Source organism: Microtus oregoni, unplaced genomic scaffold (genome assembly GCF_018167655.1).
Source record: "Microtus oregoni isolate MIOR12 unplaced genomic scaffold, Mior012 000011F_ref0000422, whole genome shotgun sequence".
NCBI classification, from domain to species: domain Eukaryota; kingdom Metazoa; phylum Chordata; class Mammalia; order Rodentia; family Cricetidae; genus Microtus; species Microtus oregoni.
The window spans coordinates 28,720,169-28,740,606 of record NW_024543070.1 but is presented as its reverse complement, the minus strand read 5'-3'; the positions used below and the strand labels follow the sequence as shown (position 1 = coordinate 28,740,606).

Genomic DNA, 20,438 nt, shown 5'->3' with positions numbered 1-20,438 from the left:
AGTCCAATTGTGTAGGAAGGAGGGGGCCTTTTGTTCTTCCTGCTGCCCAGTTCCCAGCCGCCTGGCTAGCTTACACTGAAATAACCGCACAGGAATTGTGTTAATTAAATTACTGCTTGGCCCATTATCTCTAACTTCTTATTGGATAACTTTTATATATTAATTTAACCCCTTTCTAGTAATCTGTGTATTGCCACGTGGCAGTGGTTTACAGGCAAAGATTCTAACCGATGTTTGTCTCAGACAGAGGCACCATGATGTCTCTCTCTGCTTTCTTTCTCCCTAAATTCAGTTCTGTCTTCTCCACCTACCTAAGTTTTGCCTTATCAGGCCAACACAGTTTCTTTATTCTTTAACTAATATAAGCAACACACAGAGGGGACTCCCACATCACAGTTGTGTCTGGAAGACTTTTTCCTTGGTATCCTAGTCAGTGTTCTATTGCTGTGAAGAGACACCATGACCACAGCAACTAACTTTCTTTCTCTGTCCGCCCCCTCTCTCCCTTCCTTCATTTTTTTATTTTTGTTTTTTCAAGACAGAGTTTCTCTGTATAGTTTTAGAGCCTGTCCTGGAACTAGCTCTGTAAACCAGGCTGGCTTCAAACTCACAAAGGTCTGCCTGCCTCTGTTTCCTGAGTGCTGGGATTAAGGCATGCATCACCATGCCTTATCTCTCTGGCACTTTTATCATGAAGGGATGTTGGATTTTTTTTTTAAGTTTTTTCTACATCTAATGAGACGATCATGTGGTTTTTGTCTTTCATTTTGTTTATGTAGTGGATTATGTTTATTGATTTACCAATCCTAAACTATCACAGTATCTCTGGGATGAATCCTATTTGATCATTTTTAATCTTTTTTATGTGTTCTTGGATTTGGCTTGTAAGTATTTTATTGAGATTTTTTGCCTTTGTTCAGAAGGGATATTGGTCTGTAATTTTCTTTGTTAGATCTTTGTGTGGTTCAGGTATCAATAATTTCCCTCTTGTAAAAATAATTAGGCAGTGTTCCTAAAGTTTTTACTTTGAAGAATAATTTGAGAGTATTAGTGTTAATGTTTCACTGAAGGTCTGGTAGAATTGTGCACTGAAGCCATTTGGCCCTGGGCTTTTTTTTGTGAGGGGGGCGGGTTAGACTTTTAATGACTGCCTTCTACTTAACTGGGAGCTTTGGGTCTATTTCAATTGATTATCTGATCTTGACTTAACTTTGGTAGGTGGTATATATCAAGAATTGTATCCATTTCTTTTAGGTTTTCAGTTTGGTGGCGTATGTACCTAAGAGTCTCTGGAGTTCCTCAGTGTCTGTTGTGGTGTTACTCCTTTCATCTCTGATTTCATTGTGTCTTCTCTCCATCTTTCAGTTAGTTTGGCTAAGAATTTATCAGTCTTAATGATTTTCTCAAGGCACCAACTCTTCACTTCATTAATTCTTTGTATTGTTTTTCTATTTTTTATTTTATTGATTATTTCCTGCCCTTGGCTCATTTGGGGTGGTACGGCTTCTTATTTTAGTGCTCCTAGGTGTGCTGTTGAGTTACTAATATGAGATCTCTCCATTTGTTTTCATGTAGGCACTGTGTTCTATGAACGTTTTAGAACTTCACTGTGTCAAAGGTTTAAGATACGTTTTATTTTGGTTTTCATTTAGTTCTAAAATGTTTTTACTTTCATTTTTAGCTTGTCTTGACCCAATATTTATTCAATATGAGTTGTTCAGTTTCCATGAGTTTGTTTACTTTCTGTTCCTGATATCCAGCTCTAATCTGTGGTGGTCAGATAGGATGCAGGGTGTTATTTTAATTTACTTGTATCTATTGGGACTTGCTTTGTGTTCAAGTATATGGTCAATTTTGGATAAAGTTCCATGAGATGTCTTCACTCTGGGCATTGGGGTCATTGTACTCTCTTTTTATATGTTTCAAAATTCCCTGTATGCTCTCTAAATGGGAAAAGGTATGAACAGGCAAATCTGTAGACGGAATACCAAAGGATGCATTTTGTTACTCCTTCCCGTTCTGTCTGTCTGTCTGTCTGTCTGTCTGTCTGTATTTATGTGGTTTTTTGAGACAAGGTTTCTTTTTCTTTTTACTTAGTTTTTATTCATAATCATAAACTTAACTCTGCAATCCAGCTAGACTTGAAGGGGAATGAGGAAAATATGGAACCCAAACTTCAGTGAGAGCAGACATTACAGGGTACTGCGAGCAGATGGGGCTGGGGTGCTCTCCTGAGCTACAGAAGGAATGGTCTGGTGGGTAAGAAGCCCGCAAGTCAAAAGAATTAGAGTTGTCCATAGTCGGAAGTGGTGATCTTCTTGCTGGTCTTGCCATTCCTGGACCCAAAACGCTCCATGGCTTCCACAATGTTCATGCCTTCTTTCACCTTCCCAAAGACCCCGTGTTTGCCATCCAGCCACTCAGTCTTGGTGGTGCAGATAAAAAACTGGGAACCGTTTGTGTTTGGTCCAGCATTTGCCATGGACAAGATGCCAGGACCTGTATGCTTCAGGATGAAGTTCTCATCCTCAATTTTTCTCTATAGATGGATCATCTGCCGCCAGTGCCATTATGGCATGTGAAGTCACCACCCTGGCACATGAATCCTGGAATAATCCTGTGAAAGGAAGAACCAAATCCTTTCTCTCCAGTGCTCAGAGCACGAAAGTTTTCTGCTGTCTTTGGAACTTTGTCGAAGGAGACACGGGCTCGCCATCGGCTGCGATGTCGAAGAACACGGTGGGGTTGACCATGGCTGCAGCAAGCGGTGAGAGGGGACAGCGGTGTCTCCAAAGCGTGAGACAAGGATGAGGGGCTGGAGAGATGGCTCGGGGCTGGAGAGATGGCTCGGGGCTGGAGAGATGGCTCGGGGCTGGAGAGATGGCTCAGTGGTTAAGAGCATTGCCTGCTCTTTCAAAGGTCCTGAGTTCAATTCCCGGCAACCATGTGGTGGCTCACAACCATCTGTAATAAGGTCTGGTGTCTTCTTCTGACCTGCAGACCTACACACAGACAGAATATCGTATACATAATAAATATATAAATATTAAAAAAATAAATAAAATATGTAGTGTTCTGTCTGTATTGAACTCAGGACCTCTGGAAGAGCAGTCAGTGCTCTTAACCTCTGAGCCATCTCTCCAGCCCGAGACAAGGTTTCTCTGTGGCTTTCAAGCCTGTCCTGGAGACCAGAGCTGGCCTCGAACTCACAGAGATCTGCCTACCAAGTGGTGGAATTAAAGGCGTGCGCCACCACCGCCTGGCTACTTCTTCCCCTTCTAACAAATAGCAGGTGGCTTAGTCGGAGGCTCCTGACATCACAAGCAAGAAACCTAGATAGCAGGGATCATGAGGCTGGAGGAAAGGGAGAGAAAGAATGGATGGTCCTGCTTTGGTTTGGAAGGTTTGAAGAACCCTGGACCCAGTCAGACCTCTCTGGAACTTATAGGTGGACCCTTTGTTATGGAACCAAGTCGGAAGGCATCCTCCTGCCATCTGATGTAAGCTCTGCCAGCTCTCTCAAGGGCTCCCTGCAGCAAGTAGCCACTGATCGTCCAACTGATTGGCTTGACTGAGTTCTGTATATTCCTGAAGGCCACCACTTGCTGCTCAGAACCTCCACTTGAGGGATCTGTGGATGAAGCTTTGCATCTGGGCTCTTTCTGGCTCTCACCGTGGGCAAACTTTCCCTTGATCTCTGTGAGTGGAAAAGAATATTAAACTATTAATTTGGTTTCCACTTCAACTGTGTATGAAAGAAAATGCAAAATTACCTTTCTCCTTTATACAAGATAGACTATTTCTCAAATAAAATGAGTCAAATTAGGCAGCCCAGAATGGATAGGGAATTAACAACATCAGACTCCCAGGCTTTTAACTTGCCCCAGTCCTCCTCCACCTGCCAGCTGCTTGGCCCCCTGCCATGATCTCTGCATTCCAGCTAAGAAAGAGGAGAAAGACCTTTCCCTAACTAAGGGAGTTTCTTGAAGTCCCACACAGTTCTGTCCAATATCCTTGGCTGGAATTTAGGATTGTGCCTATATTCAGTATAATGAGAAGCTGGAAAATGAATCCCCCCGCCCCCAGGCCCTTTGGGTTTGGAGTCACAGTTTCCACCGTGTCTTAGTCTTTCTTCTCTTTGCTTCCTTCCCCCCATCTCCCTCCACTCTCCCTCCTCTTTCCCTCCCCACTTGCTGCTTTGAAGTTCTAATCCAGGGTTTCCCATGCCAGAAAACACTACCACAGAGCCACACCCCTAACCCCAGAATGGCTTTCATTTGTTCACAACACCTAGCAGGGTGCATTGTCACCCAGTTACAGAATTAGGGAGTGTATCATTGATTTGCTAAGGCAAATAAGCCCACAGGGAGCATCCTCAAATCTGTTACCTGTCATTTGCTATGTAGAATGACTAATATCATTTCCTCTTCTTGGTTGTATAGAGTTGAGAGGCAAAGAGTCGGAGGGAGGTGAGGTGTCCCAGCACAGAAGGAAGAAAGGAGGGGTGGCTTCTGAGTGAATGCAGGAGAAATCAAACTCCAGGAAAACAGCTCTAGGAGGGGCCCACTTGGGTGTGCCCACTCTGAGAGCTATGTTCTGCTAGTATTCTTGGGTACATTATGAATATAAATATAATGGACCCTTGTTCCCAATCGCTTCATGATTCCAAGCTGCCTTTCCAGCTTCTACCCACAGAAAAGGTCTCTCCAGTCCCTCTGGGGAGGGAGCTTCCTGTGTTTTTCTTTCCATTGCTGTCAACATTCGTTCTACTGCACTAAACTGCAATGCTTTGGAAAGAAAGCTACACCATTGCTCAACTGGCCCTCTTCTGATTTCCAAACCACCCCAATAGTTAGACCTGCAGCTTCTCTTTTAGGGAGAAGGCCCATGCTACTTAGGTGGATGTACAGAATTATATGCATGATCTAAACCAAATTCGCTTTTTAGGAAACACCCACCCCAACCTCATGCTCACTTGTTTGGAGATTTGATTCATGATGATAAATAGGCCTGGACCCCCGACTTCCTCCAAGATCAATAGGCGAGGGTCTTCCGGAGATTGCTCATGAGTGAGCTGCTTCTCCATCTGAGCTGGCCCTTGCAAGGCAGCTCTGACAGAACTGACCTCACTAGGTCACAGTAGAGCACGTTATGCTAGCCCTCATGGGCTGCTATGACCTCTGGTTCTCCTCCCTGTACTTTCTCTGTCCCACTGTCACCACTCTGACCTCTTTTCTGTGTCCCTGAGGCACCCACTCAAGCCTTCCATGAGTCTTGTTTCTCCAGCCTGACGTTATCATTTTTAGTACTGACTGACAATCTCCACTTAAATGGCTTGGATAGAGCCCCACTTTGCTTCTCTGTGCCTGAGCTCCCGGTCTCCCAATCCCTGAGCCAGTGTTGGGGACCTCACTGTCCCTGAATTCCATTACTTTTGCACTCTCTGGACTTCATAACCTCACTGCTCCGGCCAGGACACTCCTGTCCAAATGTTAAGCAGCACCAAGCAAGAAGGCGCACTTAACACTGGGCTTCTCTGCCACCAGCACCCATCCCACTGCATTTTTTGGTTCTAACCCAGAACATTGGGTTGGGAGTGGTTGACCTTGACCCAGGCTTCAAACTTGGGCGTGGTGGCTCCCCCTCTGGTCTCCCAGCTGTTGGCTTCTGGCCGCAGTTTGGGTTCTCCGTTGTGCAGGGATATGAGCCTTTTTCCTAATCCCTCAGTACATGGAAGTCCTGAGAACCGTGTCCTAGTGAAGCCCTCCTAATTTAGTTCCTCACCACGCCTTGTCTGAGCACACTTCCCGTGCCACCAGGGATTGCATAACTAATCACCTTCCCATCCCAGTCCTTTTCAGATCTTGGTGGCACGCGGCACACCTGTCTCCTCCTTGTCCTTGGTCCCTACTCTGCGCTGGTTGGTTTGCCTGACTCTCTCAGCAGTGCCCTGGCACACAGTCGCTGTGCTCTGAGCCGTCGGGGTGCAGGAGGGAGAGCCCATCCCACTAGCAGCGCTGGACTGGGTCACACTAGAGCTTCCGGGCTCCGAGGTTGCACAATCGCTGGGAGTTTATCAAGCAGCCCAGTGGTTTTGCTCTGAAACGCGGGGCGCTGGCGACCACAGCAGTTCAAGTGTCCTTCCCTTGCGAGTCTGGAGCTCAAGGGGCGAGGGTCCCCGGTTCTGGGCCAGGAGAACCGGGGTCACATCTGCTTAGTGAGAAGGCATGCACTCCGCTGTTCCTTCCACTTGCCTCAGTGGCGCGGGGATATGCCAGGACTCACGCCCAGGTGTCTTGGATGTCACCTGAGTAGCGAGACCGCGAAGAGCGTAGCTGGGTCCTGTCCCAGGCGGTCAAAGGCCGCTTAGGAATGAAAGAGCTCGGTGACTCAGCGCGCTGAGAGGAGGCTGGCCCGGGAGGCGCCGCCCCTGGGTGGGGACCCCAGTCACTCTCTGCCGGCGGGGTTTGAGTCGCTGGCCTCGCGCACTTCCCGGGCTGGGTGGCCTGAACCCTTCAGACGGCAGGCGCGGATCATGTCCTGCGGAGCTACAGAGAGGGGACCTGAGTCCCCGGCCTTCCAGCGCCATCCAGAAGCCATCGCATCGCGCCTGGCCCACGGCTACGGGCTGCGCAGAGAGTTGCGGGACCTGGAGTTCGGCCGCTTAGCAGGTGAGGGGTGGGGGCGGGAATACACGGGGGCATGCGGGGCTGGAACCAGCGTGCGGGGGGCGCTATCTCATTTGGGGGTGCCCTTTGCACGTGATCTTAGCTAAAAGGCCAAGGAGAGATGGACTCCTCTGGAATCGAAAGTCTGGGAGAGATTGTGTGGGTGTAGCCGGCTCCGCGCTGTCCGTTCAGCAGCAACAAACTTCTTGCTACAATTGTACAACTGCTCCGTGGTACGAGACCAGCCTGGCCTTTCATTAGGTCCCGCCACACACTTCAAATAGAGCCTTTGCCCGCCTCTATTGCTGGGAGAATACCCCATCCTAAAGACCCCGTCTCAGCCAAGGTCACACAATTCATAATATTGAGCAGAGGTGTTTCTCGGATGTCCCATACATGCCAGGGGTGCGCGGAAGGCCACTATATTCAGTTTGGAAAAGTGATTCTGTGGTGGTGACCAGCGATTGCCGAGACAGCGATCAGCAGACAGGTCTCTCAAGGCCACGACCCTCTCTCTATAGGGATGTCTTCTCTGTATTCTTTTTGAAACATTATTACTATTACTGTTGATATTTTAGGCTGGGTTCTGCTGGGAGGTGGTGGCGCACACCCTTAATTCCAGCACTCGGGAGGCAGAGGCAGGCGGATCTCTGTGAGTTCAAGGCCAGCCTGGTCTACAAGAGCTAGTTCCAGGACAGGCTCCAAAAGCTACAGAGAAACGAAATAATATAATAATAATAATAATAATAATAATAATAATGAAGAAGAAGAAGAAGAAGAAAGAAAGAAAAGAAGGAAGGAAGAAAGAAAAAAACAGGGTTCTGTGTAGTCACGTAGTCCAGGTTGGCCTTGAATTCGTTTCGTAGTCGAGGTTTGCCTTGAACTTTTGATCCTCTTTCCTCTGCTCCTGATGCTCTGGACTTAAAGGCGTGCCCCAAGCTCGCCTGGCACCAAGCCTCACTTTTCTCTCTTCTGTTGCCAGAGCAATGCTCTACATGAGCTCTGGCTTGCTGGGAAACTGGAGGAATTCGAGAAGCATGCAATTTGAGCTTTCACGGGTAGGACCGGGTCACACACTTTAGGATCACAGGTGGAACCTGTTGACTGAGTCAGGGAATTAAGCTCAGATTAACTGCAGGTGTAGCCCGGCCTACTGCTGCAGACTGAGAACTCACCACTAGTCCTGGAACTTGACTGGGAAGGGGGGTGCTTCAGCAAACTTTAGAACCTACGGTGGAGCAGGAAGGTCACGGGCCAGGGTACACCGGCTTGTTTGATCCCTCGGGGTGCCTGTCCCTGCTGTGTGTGGCAGAACAGCCTTTTACTAGTCTTGGAATAGTAACTAATTATTCTTTGGGGGCGTGGGGGAGCTGAGACCTCCTCTCTACTCTGTAGCCGGAGCCTTCCAACTTATTTCTTCCCCTTCTTCCCATGCTTCCTCACTGCCTGGAGACAGACAAGCTTCTTTGCTACCTCCGTCCTTCCCTCCCTCCCCTGCACTTACTAGGGAAATTGCCTACCAATCAGAAGTAGTCTGATATGAATACCCGCAGGTGCAGAGGGCAGCAGGCCCCTCATTTTCTGAAGCAAATTCCAGAGCCTAGGGAGTAATTATTTCTGTGACACGGATCCCTAGTCTTCTCAAATCCTCTCCGACCCTGATCTCTCACACCCTCAGCGGTTCATAAAGGTATGTACACGTCCCTCTGGCTCCTTTCCCTCAGCTAGCTGCACCCAAACTTGACATTAGCTGGTAGTAGCCACTCCTCCAGGTTGGCATTTGAAGCCTTTTAACATCCATGGTGATGGTATATAGGTTGTTTAACTTTCTTTCTCTCTTCTTCTTCTTCTTCCTCCTCCTCCCCCTCCTCCCCCTCCTCCTCTTCCTCCTCCTCCTCCTCCTCCTCCTCCTCCTCTTCCTCCTCCTCCTCCTCCTCCTCCTCCTCCTCCTCCTCCTCCTCCTCCTCCTCCTCCTCCGATAGTCTCACTCTGCACTCAGTCCTGGAACTCACTTTGTAGCCCAGGTTGGCCTCAATCTTGTGACGACTTCCTGACTCAGCCTCTCAAGTGGTAGGATTGCAGGTGAGAGTCACTATACCCAGATGGATCCTTTTTATTTATTTAGAGAATTCCCTGAATGCATTGTGGTTGAGGTAGACACGCCCCCCCCCCCCCCCCCCCGAGAGAGGGGGTGGGAAGGAAAAGAGAGAGAGAGAGATCTGTTTATTGTGCTGGCCTGGAAATTTCTATGTAGGCGAGGCTAGCCTTTAATCACAGAGATCATCTGCCTCTGTCTCTTGGGTGTTGGGATTAAAGATGTGTACCACCACCCTGGCTTGAAATACACTTTGTGTGTGCACTGGTGTGTATGGAGACAAAAGAACGTGGCAAGTGTCTTCCCCTATCACTCTACCTTATTTCTTGAGGCAGGGTTTAGCATGATTAATAAAAACCCAGAGACAGAAATTGGGGTTCAACCCAAAAAACCAGAAAAGCAAAGCAGCCAAGCCACTAGAGAAATCTTCCCTTTACTAAGGCTGGGCGGCTGCAAACTAAAACAGCCTCTCTCTCCTCCCATTGTATATTCCCTCTAGTGCTGGGATTAAGGCAAATGACTCCTTAGTACTGGAATTAAAGATGTAGGCCACCACGACCTGGATTTATTTCTGCATTGTTATTGTGCAGCCCATGGTGGCCTTGAACTCACAGAGATCCACCTGCTTCTATCTCCCAAATCCTGGGATTAAAGATGTGTGTCACCATTGCCTGACCTCTAGTGGCTTTATCTTTGCCTCTGGTCTTCAGGCAAGACTTATTTATCAAAATACAAATAATATACCACTATCCAGGGTCTCACTGGTATGGAGTCTGCTGACTGTCTAGGCTGGATGGCCAGTGAACCCCGCCTCCACCTCCCTGCAGGTGTGCACTGCCATGCCCAGCTTTCTTCTGCCCACCTCAGGGATGGAACTCTGACTTCAGGCTTGAGCTGTGCTTGCTCTACCCACTGAGAAACCTTTCCATCCCTGAAGTAGAAGTCTGTGAACTAAACAGGTGCTTTTTCCTACCTCTGAAAACACTGGTGCTTATTCACCTTTTTCTCCATAGAAATAAGCTGGAGAGAGGTCCGGGGAGTAACCACCAACCCAACGAGCTAGAATGGTCTAGCCCCCACACCTTCTTTCCCGCCTTGAAGATTTTCTGTGGGGTTGAAAATGTACCTGCTTAATTGGTGACTGTGAGCAATTAAATGTGTACACTGTAGGAGCCGAAATGTTTTGGTTGATTAGTTGGCTAGGGGTTTCCTGGCCCTAATGAAGGGGGTATACTGAGTATCCAGCTGTGACTGGAGCAGGTCGTCCAGCATCAGGTGCTGACTGGCGATTAAAGGTGCATGGCCCAGAAGAAATCCTGGCCTCTCTCTCTCCTTCCTCCTCTCCCAGTTCCTTCCCTCTTTCTCTTTCCCCCTTCCCCCCACCTCTTCTCTATCTATCTCTGAATATTAATTTCTTAGAACCAGATAGCTAATGAAACAGCCAAGTATATCAAAGAAACTAAAAGTTGTTTGACTTCTCTTTTTAAACAGATCTAAAGCTAGTTGGCTTTCGGATCAGTTGCCTGCTTTTCTTCACTCTGAAAACTGTGTTTACTGTGTTCCAGGCATCCAGCTGGGTACTGTCAACTACCTACTAAACCATCATTCCTCTTGCAGATGTCACAACAGGGGTCCAGAAAGGCCTGGGGGGGGGGGGGGTGAGCCAAGATTCTCTCTGGCTGGTTAACTTGGATTTGCCGTTGGCCTCCTAAGATCAGATCTCTGGTTCACCTAACTCAGTTGCCTTCTTTTGCAAGATTAACCATTGAACCCCAGCCAAACAAAGCAGGATCTTCCTGAATGACTTCCTAGTTTCTTGGAAGATTCTGAGCAAGATGAACAGTGCTCCTCAGAGTCGGGGTCTCACCTTGATCTTCGCCTGAAGATCTTTCTAAGGGTTATAATTAAAATTTAAGGATGTATTTGCGTGGATGGGCATGTTGTCTGGCATACATCTCTGTATTACATGCATGGCTGGTGCCTGTGGAGGCCACAAGAGGGCATCAGATTCCCTCAGACTGGAATTGTGAGCCACCGTGTGGGTGTTGGGAATTGAAGAGGAGCCAATGCTCTCACGTGAACATCTTAGTACATTGACTATTGGATGTCCAAAGCTTTTCTTTCAGTCTGGTGAATTTGTATTTCACAGTCTTCAGTGAATAATAAAAGAGTTATTTTTAAAAAGATGTTTTTAATTCTTTGAGAATTCTATATAATGTATTTTGATTATATTCATCTTCCACTTCTCCCCCAGCTCCTCCCAGACTTAATTTTCACCTTTTAACATCCTCCAAACTCTGTGTTGTCTATTATTATTATTATTATTATTATTAATATCCACTAAATTCAATTTGTGTTGACCACAACATACTTGTGGGTATGGGACCATCTGGAACATGGTTGTCCAAGAAAGCACTTTAAATACATTGGGGAGATTAGATGATGCATTTTGGTGGCATCAGATTCAAAAGATGACAAATGAGATAGAAGAATGGCCAAGGCACTGCCGTTGGGCTCCACTGCCATTGCAGTGCTACCCCAGGGCCAGTGGCTGTCACCTGTGTGCTTCTCCAGCAGTTGTCTGTGTTAATACATATGTGCCCCCTCTTCCTATGAAGGGGAACCATAACATTCTCATTTTCAGACACTACTTACGTGAGGATGTGGAGATATGACTAATAATGGTGATGGGGGGGCGGTGAATAAAATGTTCCAGAATTAGGTAATATACACACACTATAGCGACTAAGCTGTCCGCTTACAGAGGATGGATTTTTTTTTTTTTTTTGTGGTATGTGGGTTATATCTTGATGAAGTTGTTGCAAACAAAAATGGACCCTGCATTATCCAAAAAAACAAAACAAAACAAAAAACCAAAAAACAAAACAAAACTAGGGCTGGAGAGATGGCTCAGAGGTTAAGAACACCGACTGCTCTTCCAGAGGTCCTGAGTTCAGCCATCTGTAATGAGATCTAGTGCCCTCTTCTGGCCTGCAGCATACATGCAGACAGAATACTGTATACATAATTAATAAATAAATAAATCTTAAAAAAAAAAGCCAGGTGGTGGCAGTGCACGCCTTTAAGCCCAGCACTTGGGAGGCAGGGGCAGGCCCATCTCTGTGATCTCTGATCTACAAGAACTAGTTCCAGGACAGGCACCAAAGCTACAGAGAAACCCTGTCTCGAAAAACAACAACAACAAAAAACAAACAAACAAACAAAAAAAACCACCAGAAAATAAAACAAAAAAACTGGTAAGTGAATTAAAAAACAAATAGATTTATTCCTATTGTATGCATTTGAAAGGTCAGAGCTCCCCTTTCCCTGGAAACACTCAGCTTCCAGAATGACCATGAAACTCAAGGTCTGCTGGGCACTTCCTGGCTGTGAGAGGGCTGTTTATCAGGTAGGCTCCTCAGTGCTGCGAGTGTATATTAAGAAACACACACCAAGAAATTCAGGGATACCAGCTGTGTTGAAAGGTGGCTGTGGTCTACACATCTGGAGTCCCAGCTCTGGGGAAGTGGAGGCAGGAGGATTAAGAATTCAAAGGCATTCATTGACCACATAGAGAATTTGAGGCCAGCATGAGATATGTGAAGTCCTGTCTCAAAAACAAACTAAGAAACAAATGGAGACAAAATGAAATAAAAGAATGGGTACTGGTGTATTCACACGGGTCAGATTTACATAAAGTGTGGAGAAGCACCTGCAGCTTTATTTGTAATTAATATTTTTCAGGAACTGTCTACCTTGACCATGCAGGAGCCACCTTGTTTCCCCAGAGCCAGCTCACAAACTTTACTAAGGATCTCATGGAAAATGTCTATGGTAAGGAATATCACACACACGCACAGATTTTAGCTAACTGCACACAGCTGATTAATCAATTAATTAATCTGTGTTTAGTTATGTTGGATTCATGGAGTACATAGGGGTACATGGAACAAATCAGACCCATGTCAGATAAAAGGTCAGGCCAGCACCCTGGGTCACTATGCACATATACATGTACTTGAGGTAGAAAGTTCCAGCTCAGGGACACACAGACCACTTCCAGAATGGGTTGGTGTCAGGAAGAGAATCTTAAGTTTGCAAGTGCCATGTTGGGGGCTGGAGAGATGGCTCAGAGGTTAAGAGCAATGACTGCTCTTCCAGAGGTCCTGAGTTCAATTCCCAGCAACCACATGGTGGCTCACAGCCATCTATAATGAGATCTGGTGCTCTCTTCTGGCATGCAAGAATACATGGAAGGAATGTTGTATACATAATAAATAAATAAATCTTTAAAAAAAGATGATTAAAAAAGAAGGTGCCATGTTTGGGGTAATGTTGTATACATAATAAATAAATAAATCTTAAAAAAAGATGATTAAAAAAAAGAAAGTGCCATGTTTGGGGTAGTTTAACACTGTCTGGTGCAGAGGGTAGGGGAGCAGAGGGTAGGGGAGCATGAAGAACGTTCATTCACTCATGCTATACATTCCTTGAGTCACTATGGTGTGTGGTTTGTGCTATGAAATCAGAAGAAAACATAGTTCCTTTCTTGGTGGAGACTCTGGTCCAGACCTGGAGGACAAGACCTTCATCAAACAATCTCCCCTACATGTGCTTAGCAACTGTTCAAAAGGCAATGCACAAAGGAGGCTGGCATCATGGTCACCTGAGTTTGCAGAAAGACAGTAGGGTTTGCAGTGTGCATATTAGGGGGGTTGGGAGGGGAGCTGATGTTGGCTGATGAGCCAGAATTCACTGGGACAACAGGAGACACCATGCAGGAAGCTGTAGCAGCAAAAACCAGGATCTAGGACCACAGAGGGGAGGAGAATGAAAGTCTGAATGGATAGGCTGATGGGGTAGGGCCACTCAGGCCTCTGTAGGTGATGCTGTGCTGGCCATTATTCTAGGAAGCATCAGCATAGTGTGCTCAGAAGATAAACCGAAAGAGACAAATGACGCTGATATCAGTTGATCACTACACCGTTCACTGAGCACTTGTCATATCAGGTGCTGCCTAACTATGTGGCAATGTATATTGTCATGCATCCGTATGACACCCCAAGAGCCATGGGTTGTGCTATTAAGTTTATGTAGTGTAGCTGTGAGCTGTCTCCTCCAGGTAGGACATGGCCTCCATCTTGAATCAGAGGACCTCTGGTCACCTGTAAGAGTTCCTCACAGGATGGGACCCACTGATGGTCCCTTGGGGAAGGCTAATGGACGGGCTCACAGGATTCAGTAGCATTCTCAAGATCCCCAGGGTTTATACAAAAGAAAAACAACTGGTTGTGTTGGGACCATTCTGTAGTTGGTAAAGTTGCCTGTAACTTGCCCAGGGGATGTGTATCTACCGTTGAGTGACCCACACTTTTGTGAGTGACCTCAGGAAACTCACTGATTCTCCAATCTGGTCTTGGGTGGATTTTTTCTTTTGCCTCAATGCTGCCTCTGATGTTTGATGTCTTCCCAGGAATAGTCTCCCAATATCTTGATTTACATGTGAACAAACGGAGCCCCAGAAAGGGCAAGTAACTAACCTAATGCTATACATTCTCAAAGTCCTGGAATTGAGGGAACAGGGCCACAGGAGCTATTTATCTCTAGGGGATTTGGTCTTCCCACCCCAAGATGCCCTTGTTCACGACAGTCCTGTTATGCTACAGGTACACACAGGGGTTTGAGTCTTTACTCTGGACAGTCAGGAGCTCTTTAAATTTGAGGAAGTCCCTAGAGAAGGGGCCCCTAAGGGATTTTATCTTGATTTTCATTTATGATTTGCAAAGAAACATGAAATCATCCTGCAACCTTGACAAAAGCCATAGCTGTGGGAGAATGGTTAGCCTGAGAAATGGCAGCTTCAAGATCCAGGTGGTCCAGGTGGTCCTAAAGACACAGGGTTAAAAACTGACCTGAGGGAAAAAGCAATGGGAATGTCTGCCAAGTCCCTCAGGCTGCTAGCTGGGGTAGAAAGAATGGACATGAATTCTAATATTTAGAAGGCAGCTTGAAAGACACATGGTGTCTGTTTATTAGAGTAACAATTATAGGTGCCCTACCAGGGCCTATGGCATCCCTAGCCACAGGCTTTTGGTCAGGTTTACAGTTCCAGATGTGATCCCACGGCCTTGATCAGAAAGCAGCTGGCTGCCTTCATTGTAGTTACACCACTATTGCAGTGGTGGGCATAATTTTTCTCCCAGCAGCCAGCACAGTACCTTCTGTACTATAAAAAAAGCTTAGTATGTTTTTGATGTTCATTCCTGTCATAGTCAGTGGTTTTTTTTTCTTTTTCTTTTGTTGTTAAATAGTTGCCCACCGTGTGGGGATTATTGTACTTTGTCTATCTGTTCACAATCACTGGCCATTTCTTCTCCTTCCAGAATTTGGCTTTATGAATGGAGCTGGTATGAACACTTGTGTAGTCTATATGGATATAAGCATTTCTTCCTTTTGAGTATGGACCAGGAGTGGAATTGTTGGACCATATGTGACTTTTACAGTTTAAGTTCTTGAGAAGTGGAGGGAGAGGGCTCTGAAGGAACACAGGGAGAGACCATCTCATTATGACTTTCAATTAAAGATAATTAAAGCTTTGTCTCTGTAACCTGCCAGGCAATCCTCACAGCCAGAACATCACCAGCAAACTCACCCATGACACCGTGGAGCAGGTCCGCTACAGGTGAGCCCCAGGGATGTCTGCCTAAGATGCTACCTAGGTGGACGGGCCTTCTAGCAGAGGCCTATGTCCCACAGACCTTCTGAGGGGGTTCAAAAGCAACATATGAATGGCAATAGAGAGGAGTCCAGAAGACAGAGGGTATGCCTAAGTACAGCAGGGATGGCGGCTCTGAGTGGGGGCTGGAGTGACAGGAGTGGCCCAGGCTCCAGCTGTGTCTTCAGGAAGAAGCACTATTTTCTGGTTTTCCTTTCTCTTTCTGTTTTATAAGTCAGGTTTATGTCTTCATAATCCCATTATCATCTTGAGACAGGCTATCTGGTAGCTTGCCTCTAGCTCCCTTGTAGCAATGCTGGCCATGAACTCCTGGTCCTCCTGCCTCCGATGTCCAAGCGCTGGAACTGCAGGCGTGCACCGCTATGCTCAACTCTCCCATTATTTTCACTAGGTTTTGCATCTAGAGAGATCTTTCATTGTTCCCCATGCATAATAACTGGTTTCTGGTAAATAATATCTACAAGGTATGTTACTTAAATCAACAGAATTCAAATTATTTCAAATTTGAAAGTGATGCTAGTTTTGGATCAGGGCAGCAGTAGTAAAAGCAATGTAAAACAGACTGCTGAACTAAAGTTCACTGTGTTAGAGGCTGGAGAGGCGGCCCAGAGGTTAGAGTGCTTACTACTCTTGCAGAGGACCCAGGTTTGTTCCCAGCACCCACAAGGTGCTCTTAACTGCCCATCATGAATTCCTGGGGATCTTATTCTTCTGTGTTCCACGGGCTTCTGCACATGCATGGTGCACATACATATATTCAGACCCACACATGAGAAAATAATGAATAAGTATATTTTAAAAATTCATGGTGATAGAATAGGCAGAAGTACAAAGATGAAGGCAAAGTACAAAATATTCAGGTTATTGTAGATATAAAACTTTGTTTAGAATTATTTATTTTATTTGATGTGTATGAGTGTTTTGCCTATATATACATGTAGATGAATTCTAATTGCTTTTAGTAATAAAAACCCAGAGTCAGCTATTAGAGTGTGAAAGCAGAAAGATCAGAGAAGCAGAGCGGCCAGCCACTAGGGTTCTTACCTCTATCAAATTCTCAAAGGGGCTAAACTTCTGTCTCCTCCCGCCTTATATTCCCCTCCCTGCCCAGCTGTATTACTTCCTGTCCACTTCCCTAATGCTAGGATCAAAGGTATGAGCTCTGTTTTTCTTTTAGACTGGTTAAATCTCTTGTAGCCCAGGGTGGTCTTGAACTCCTGATCTTCCTGCTTCCACCTCCAGAGTGCTGGAATTAAAGGTGTGTGCTGCCACTGTCTGGTCTCTGTGGCTAACTGGTGCCTATCTCTGCCCTCTGATCTTCAGGCAAGTTTTTATTTGTTAGAGCACAAACAAAATATCAGCACATGTATATGTATGTGCTCTATGCTCATGCCTCATGCACAGGTCAGAAGAAGGTGTTAGGACCCTTGGGACTGGGGTTGTAGATGGTTATGAGCTGCCAGGTGGGTGCTGGGAATAAACCCGGGTGTTTTGCAGAAACAAGAAATGCTTTAAAGGCCGGGCGGTGGTGGCGCATGCCTTTAATCCCAGCACTCGGGAGGCAGAGGCAAATGGATCTCTGTGAGTTCGAGACCAGCCTGGTCTACAAGAGCTAGTTCCAGGGCAGGCTCCAAAACCATAGAGAAACCCTGTCTCGAAAAACCAGAAAAAAAAAAAAAAAAAAAAAAAAAAAAAAAGCTTTAAAATGCTGAGTCATCTTTCCAGTCCCCTTACAGATTTTAAAAAAATTGGAATTCATTTATTAAGAAGGTCTGATCTTGTATCTGAGTCTGCTCTGGAGATTTTTTTTGTTGTTGTTGTTTTGGTTTTGGTTTTTTTGAGACAGGATCTCATGTATCTTGGACTAGCTCTGAACTAACTAGGTTGCTGAAGATGTCCTTGAATTTATCATCTTCCTGCCTCTACCTCCTGAATTTTGGTATTGGCAGGATACAGTACCACCGTGGGTTTATTAAATACTTGTGAGTGAACCCAGAACTCTTGGGTTTTAGGCAAGCTTCAGCTTCAACCCTGTGTTGTAAATTCTGCTGTGTCTAAGCAGAGATGGGACTCCAGAGGCAAGAGGTTTAAATTTGATCTTTGTAAGAACTCAAGGTTATCCTTAGCCAAATAGAAAGTTCAAGGCCAGCCTCTAGGGTGTGACTTTCTCTGTCCTGCCTCAACTACACCTGTGGCTAGGCATCCTGGAGGTAGAGACGCCCTATAGAGTAGACCTAAAACACTTGGAAATACTCGGTTTGGAGCAGGGGCCCCGCTGTGACACTGTGGTTCTTCCCAGGATCCTGTCCCACTTCCACACCACCCCGGAGGACTACACCGTGATCTTCACAGCCGGGAGCACAGCCGCTCTCAGGCTAGTGGCAGAGGCATTTCCGTGGGTGTCCCGGACCCCAGAGAACAGTGGCAGCCACTTCTGTTACCTCACGGACAACCATACCTCTGTGGTGGGAATGAGGAAGGTGGCTTCAGCCATGAATGCCACGTCCACCCCAGTCAAGCCAGAGGACATGTGGTCCCTGGAGGAAAGGGGTGCCGGAGCCTGCGATCCTGACTGTCAGCTCCCACACCTCTTCTGTTACCCAGCTCAGAGCAACTTCTCAGGCACCAGATACCCACTGTCATGGATAGAAGAGGTCAAGTCTGGGCGGAGGAGCCCCGTGAGTGTGCCTGGGAGGTGGTTTGTGCTGCTCGATGCAGCCTCCTACGTCAGCACCTCCCCCTTGGATCTGTCGGCTCACCAGCCTGACTTTGTCCCCATCTCCTTCTACAAGATCTTTGGGCTTCCCACAGGCCTGGGCGCTCTGCTAGTCAGTAAGCGCGTGGCTCCCCTGCTGAGGAAAGGCTACTTCGGAGGAGGAACCGCAGCCGCCTACCTGGCAGGAGAGGACTTTTACATCCCCAGGCCGTCGGTGGCAGAAAGGTAACTTTGCCATGGCATATTCTGTGTCCTTAACAAAGGCAAGCTGGCATGAATGACCGGTAAGATTGTGCAAGCCGAGCCCAGGTCTGGAACACAGGTCAAGGGAGTTCGATGTCACCATAGGACAGTCGGGGGCGGGGTTCAGATTTGGGAGGCAGAGACCAGCTGGAGTGTGCCATGGGTGGCTGGGTGAACTCTGCCCTGTGGGTAGCTTCTTCACCGGGGTGGAGGAGCGGATCTGCAGACGAGAGCTGCAAGAAGAAGGAGTGAAAAGCCATGGGTGCCGGACTTTGGTCTCGGCACTGGTGAGAGATGATAGTGAGAAACAGGGATCGTAAAAGATGCGGCTCTGGACGCATGCACAAGCAGTTCACAGCAAACTCAGTTTCCCAGCTGCTAGAGTGAGCTCTGTTCCGCTCCTCTGCAAGAATTAACTAAACCCAAAGCCCAAACCTGGGAAGCAGTGTTGGTGGCAACCTCTGCAAGCCAGGCTGAGAAGTTACCCAAAACACTGAAGGCAGGCTGCAGCTTGCCTTCCAGTTCAGAGGTTTAGTCCATTGTAGTCATGGTGGGAAGCTTGGGCGCATGCAGGCTGACATGGTGCTGGGGAAGGAGTTGAGAGTTCTACATCCTGATCCATAGGCAGCAGGAAGTATCAGTGACACACTGGCCAGGTTTGGGCTTCTGAGACCTCAAAGCCCACCTTCTAGTGACACACCTCCTCCAAGAAAGCCATACCTAGTCCAACAAGGCCACACCTCCTAATAGCGCTACTCCTTATGGGCCTATTGGGGTCATTTTTATTCACATCACACTGCTGGCTAACTAGGGGACCTGTTGGCTTGGACAACAGCTCAAGGGGGTAGATATGGGAGTGCTGGGCTGCATCAGACCACACTCCTTTGCTTCAGATGGAGCTCTTTTAGCCAGAGCACACCTAGATGTGCAGAGAACAGACAGTATTGCTTGCCTTTTTAAGCCCACCGCTGCACGCCCTAGAGTGAGCTGGAAATGAAAAGCTCAATACACAGGTGTATCAAGGGGTGAACGGACCATGTTTCCACCTTCTAGACCTTACAGTTCAGTGCATGGCTGCTGCTGCCTGCTTTCTATCATCTGGATGTTTGTGAAAGCTTTCCCTCATCACCCTGTAGCCTGTCCTCCTTAGGTGGTCCCCCCCCCTCTCTCTCAATTGGATCACAAAACCCAGATTAGTGTCCACATTACTCAGCAACTGAGGGTGACCTTGAAGTCTTTATCCTCTTGACCACACCCTGGTCGTGTAGATTTTGCTGAAGTCACCTTAGAGCTGTCCAGCATCTCTCCTCGAACATCTCCTGCCTCTGTCCTGCTGATGTCCTGCCCCTCCTGGTGCTGCGCCGGGCTTCTGTGAAGGACCGTGCAGATTCCCTTTCTCCTGCCACTGTCCTGCTGATGTCCTGCCCCTCCTGGTGCTGCGCCGGGCTTCTGTGAAGGACCATGCGGGTTCCCTTTCTCTGTAGAAGGCCTTTTCCCGTGGAAATTCTCAGGCTGACATCTTCTGAAGTTAGACTCCTTCTGACTTTTACTTAGCCTCCACTTAGACTTTCATTAGCAAAGACTCAGCTTGCCCACACCGTCTCTGTGTTTGCGTTTAACCTGCCTCATGACTGCAGCTTGTTTTCTCTGCCTCTGTTTGCTGAGCCTTGTTCCCTGTTTTATAGGCCGTGATGCTGTGGGAAAGGAGCCTGCTTATCAGTTCACTGCTGTGTGCTTAGCACCCGGAACAACGCCTGGGGCACAGTGACCTGTCAGAGATGAGTTAATGAAAGTGTTGATGAAGTTAATGATTATGAAGTGCAAACATAACAAACGCTTTGTCAATAAAGAAGGTTACAATCATTGTTATTAATGAGACCTTCGTATTTAACCCAAACCTGTGCTTCCAGACACTTTGGAACTAGAGACTCCTTTGTCAAGTGCCTCACAGGGACTCGCTTGACTTAATGTCTGTCAGTG

The 20,438-nt window shown here is 47.0% G+C and overlaps 1 protein-coding gene across 5 annotated transcripts in view; it reads left to right on the top strand.

Annotated features, from left to right (window-relative positions):
- The first annotated feature begins 6,471 nt into the window (after window positions 1-6,471).
- Window positions 6,472-20,438, top strand: part of LOC121453495 (molybdenum cofactor sulfurase-like) — a 46,903-nt gene continuing 32,936 nt past the window's right edge. For 3 of the 5 annotated variants that reach the window (XR_005975017.1, XM_041660312.1, XM_041660315.1), the window contains exons 1-4: window positions 6,472-6,671; window positions 12,508-12,597; window positions 15,379-15,445; window positions 17,799-18,440. Coding sequence is in view for 4 of the 5 variants with exons in the window: in XM_041660312.1 (XP_041516246.1) it covers window positions 6,536-6,671; window positions 12,508-12,597; window positions 15,379-15,445; window positions 17,799-18,440 (935 nt within the window). In the remaining variant the exon portion in view is untranslated. The remainder of the gene's footprint in view (window positions 6,672-12,507; window positions 12,598-15,378; window positions 15,446-17,798; window positions 18,441-20,438) is intronic. The other 2 variants (XM_041660314.1, XM_041660313.1) reach the window with 2 other exon arrangements.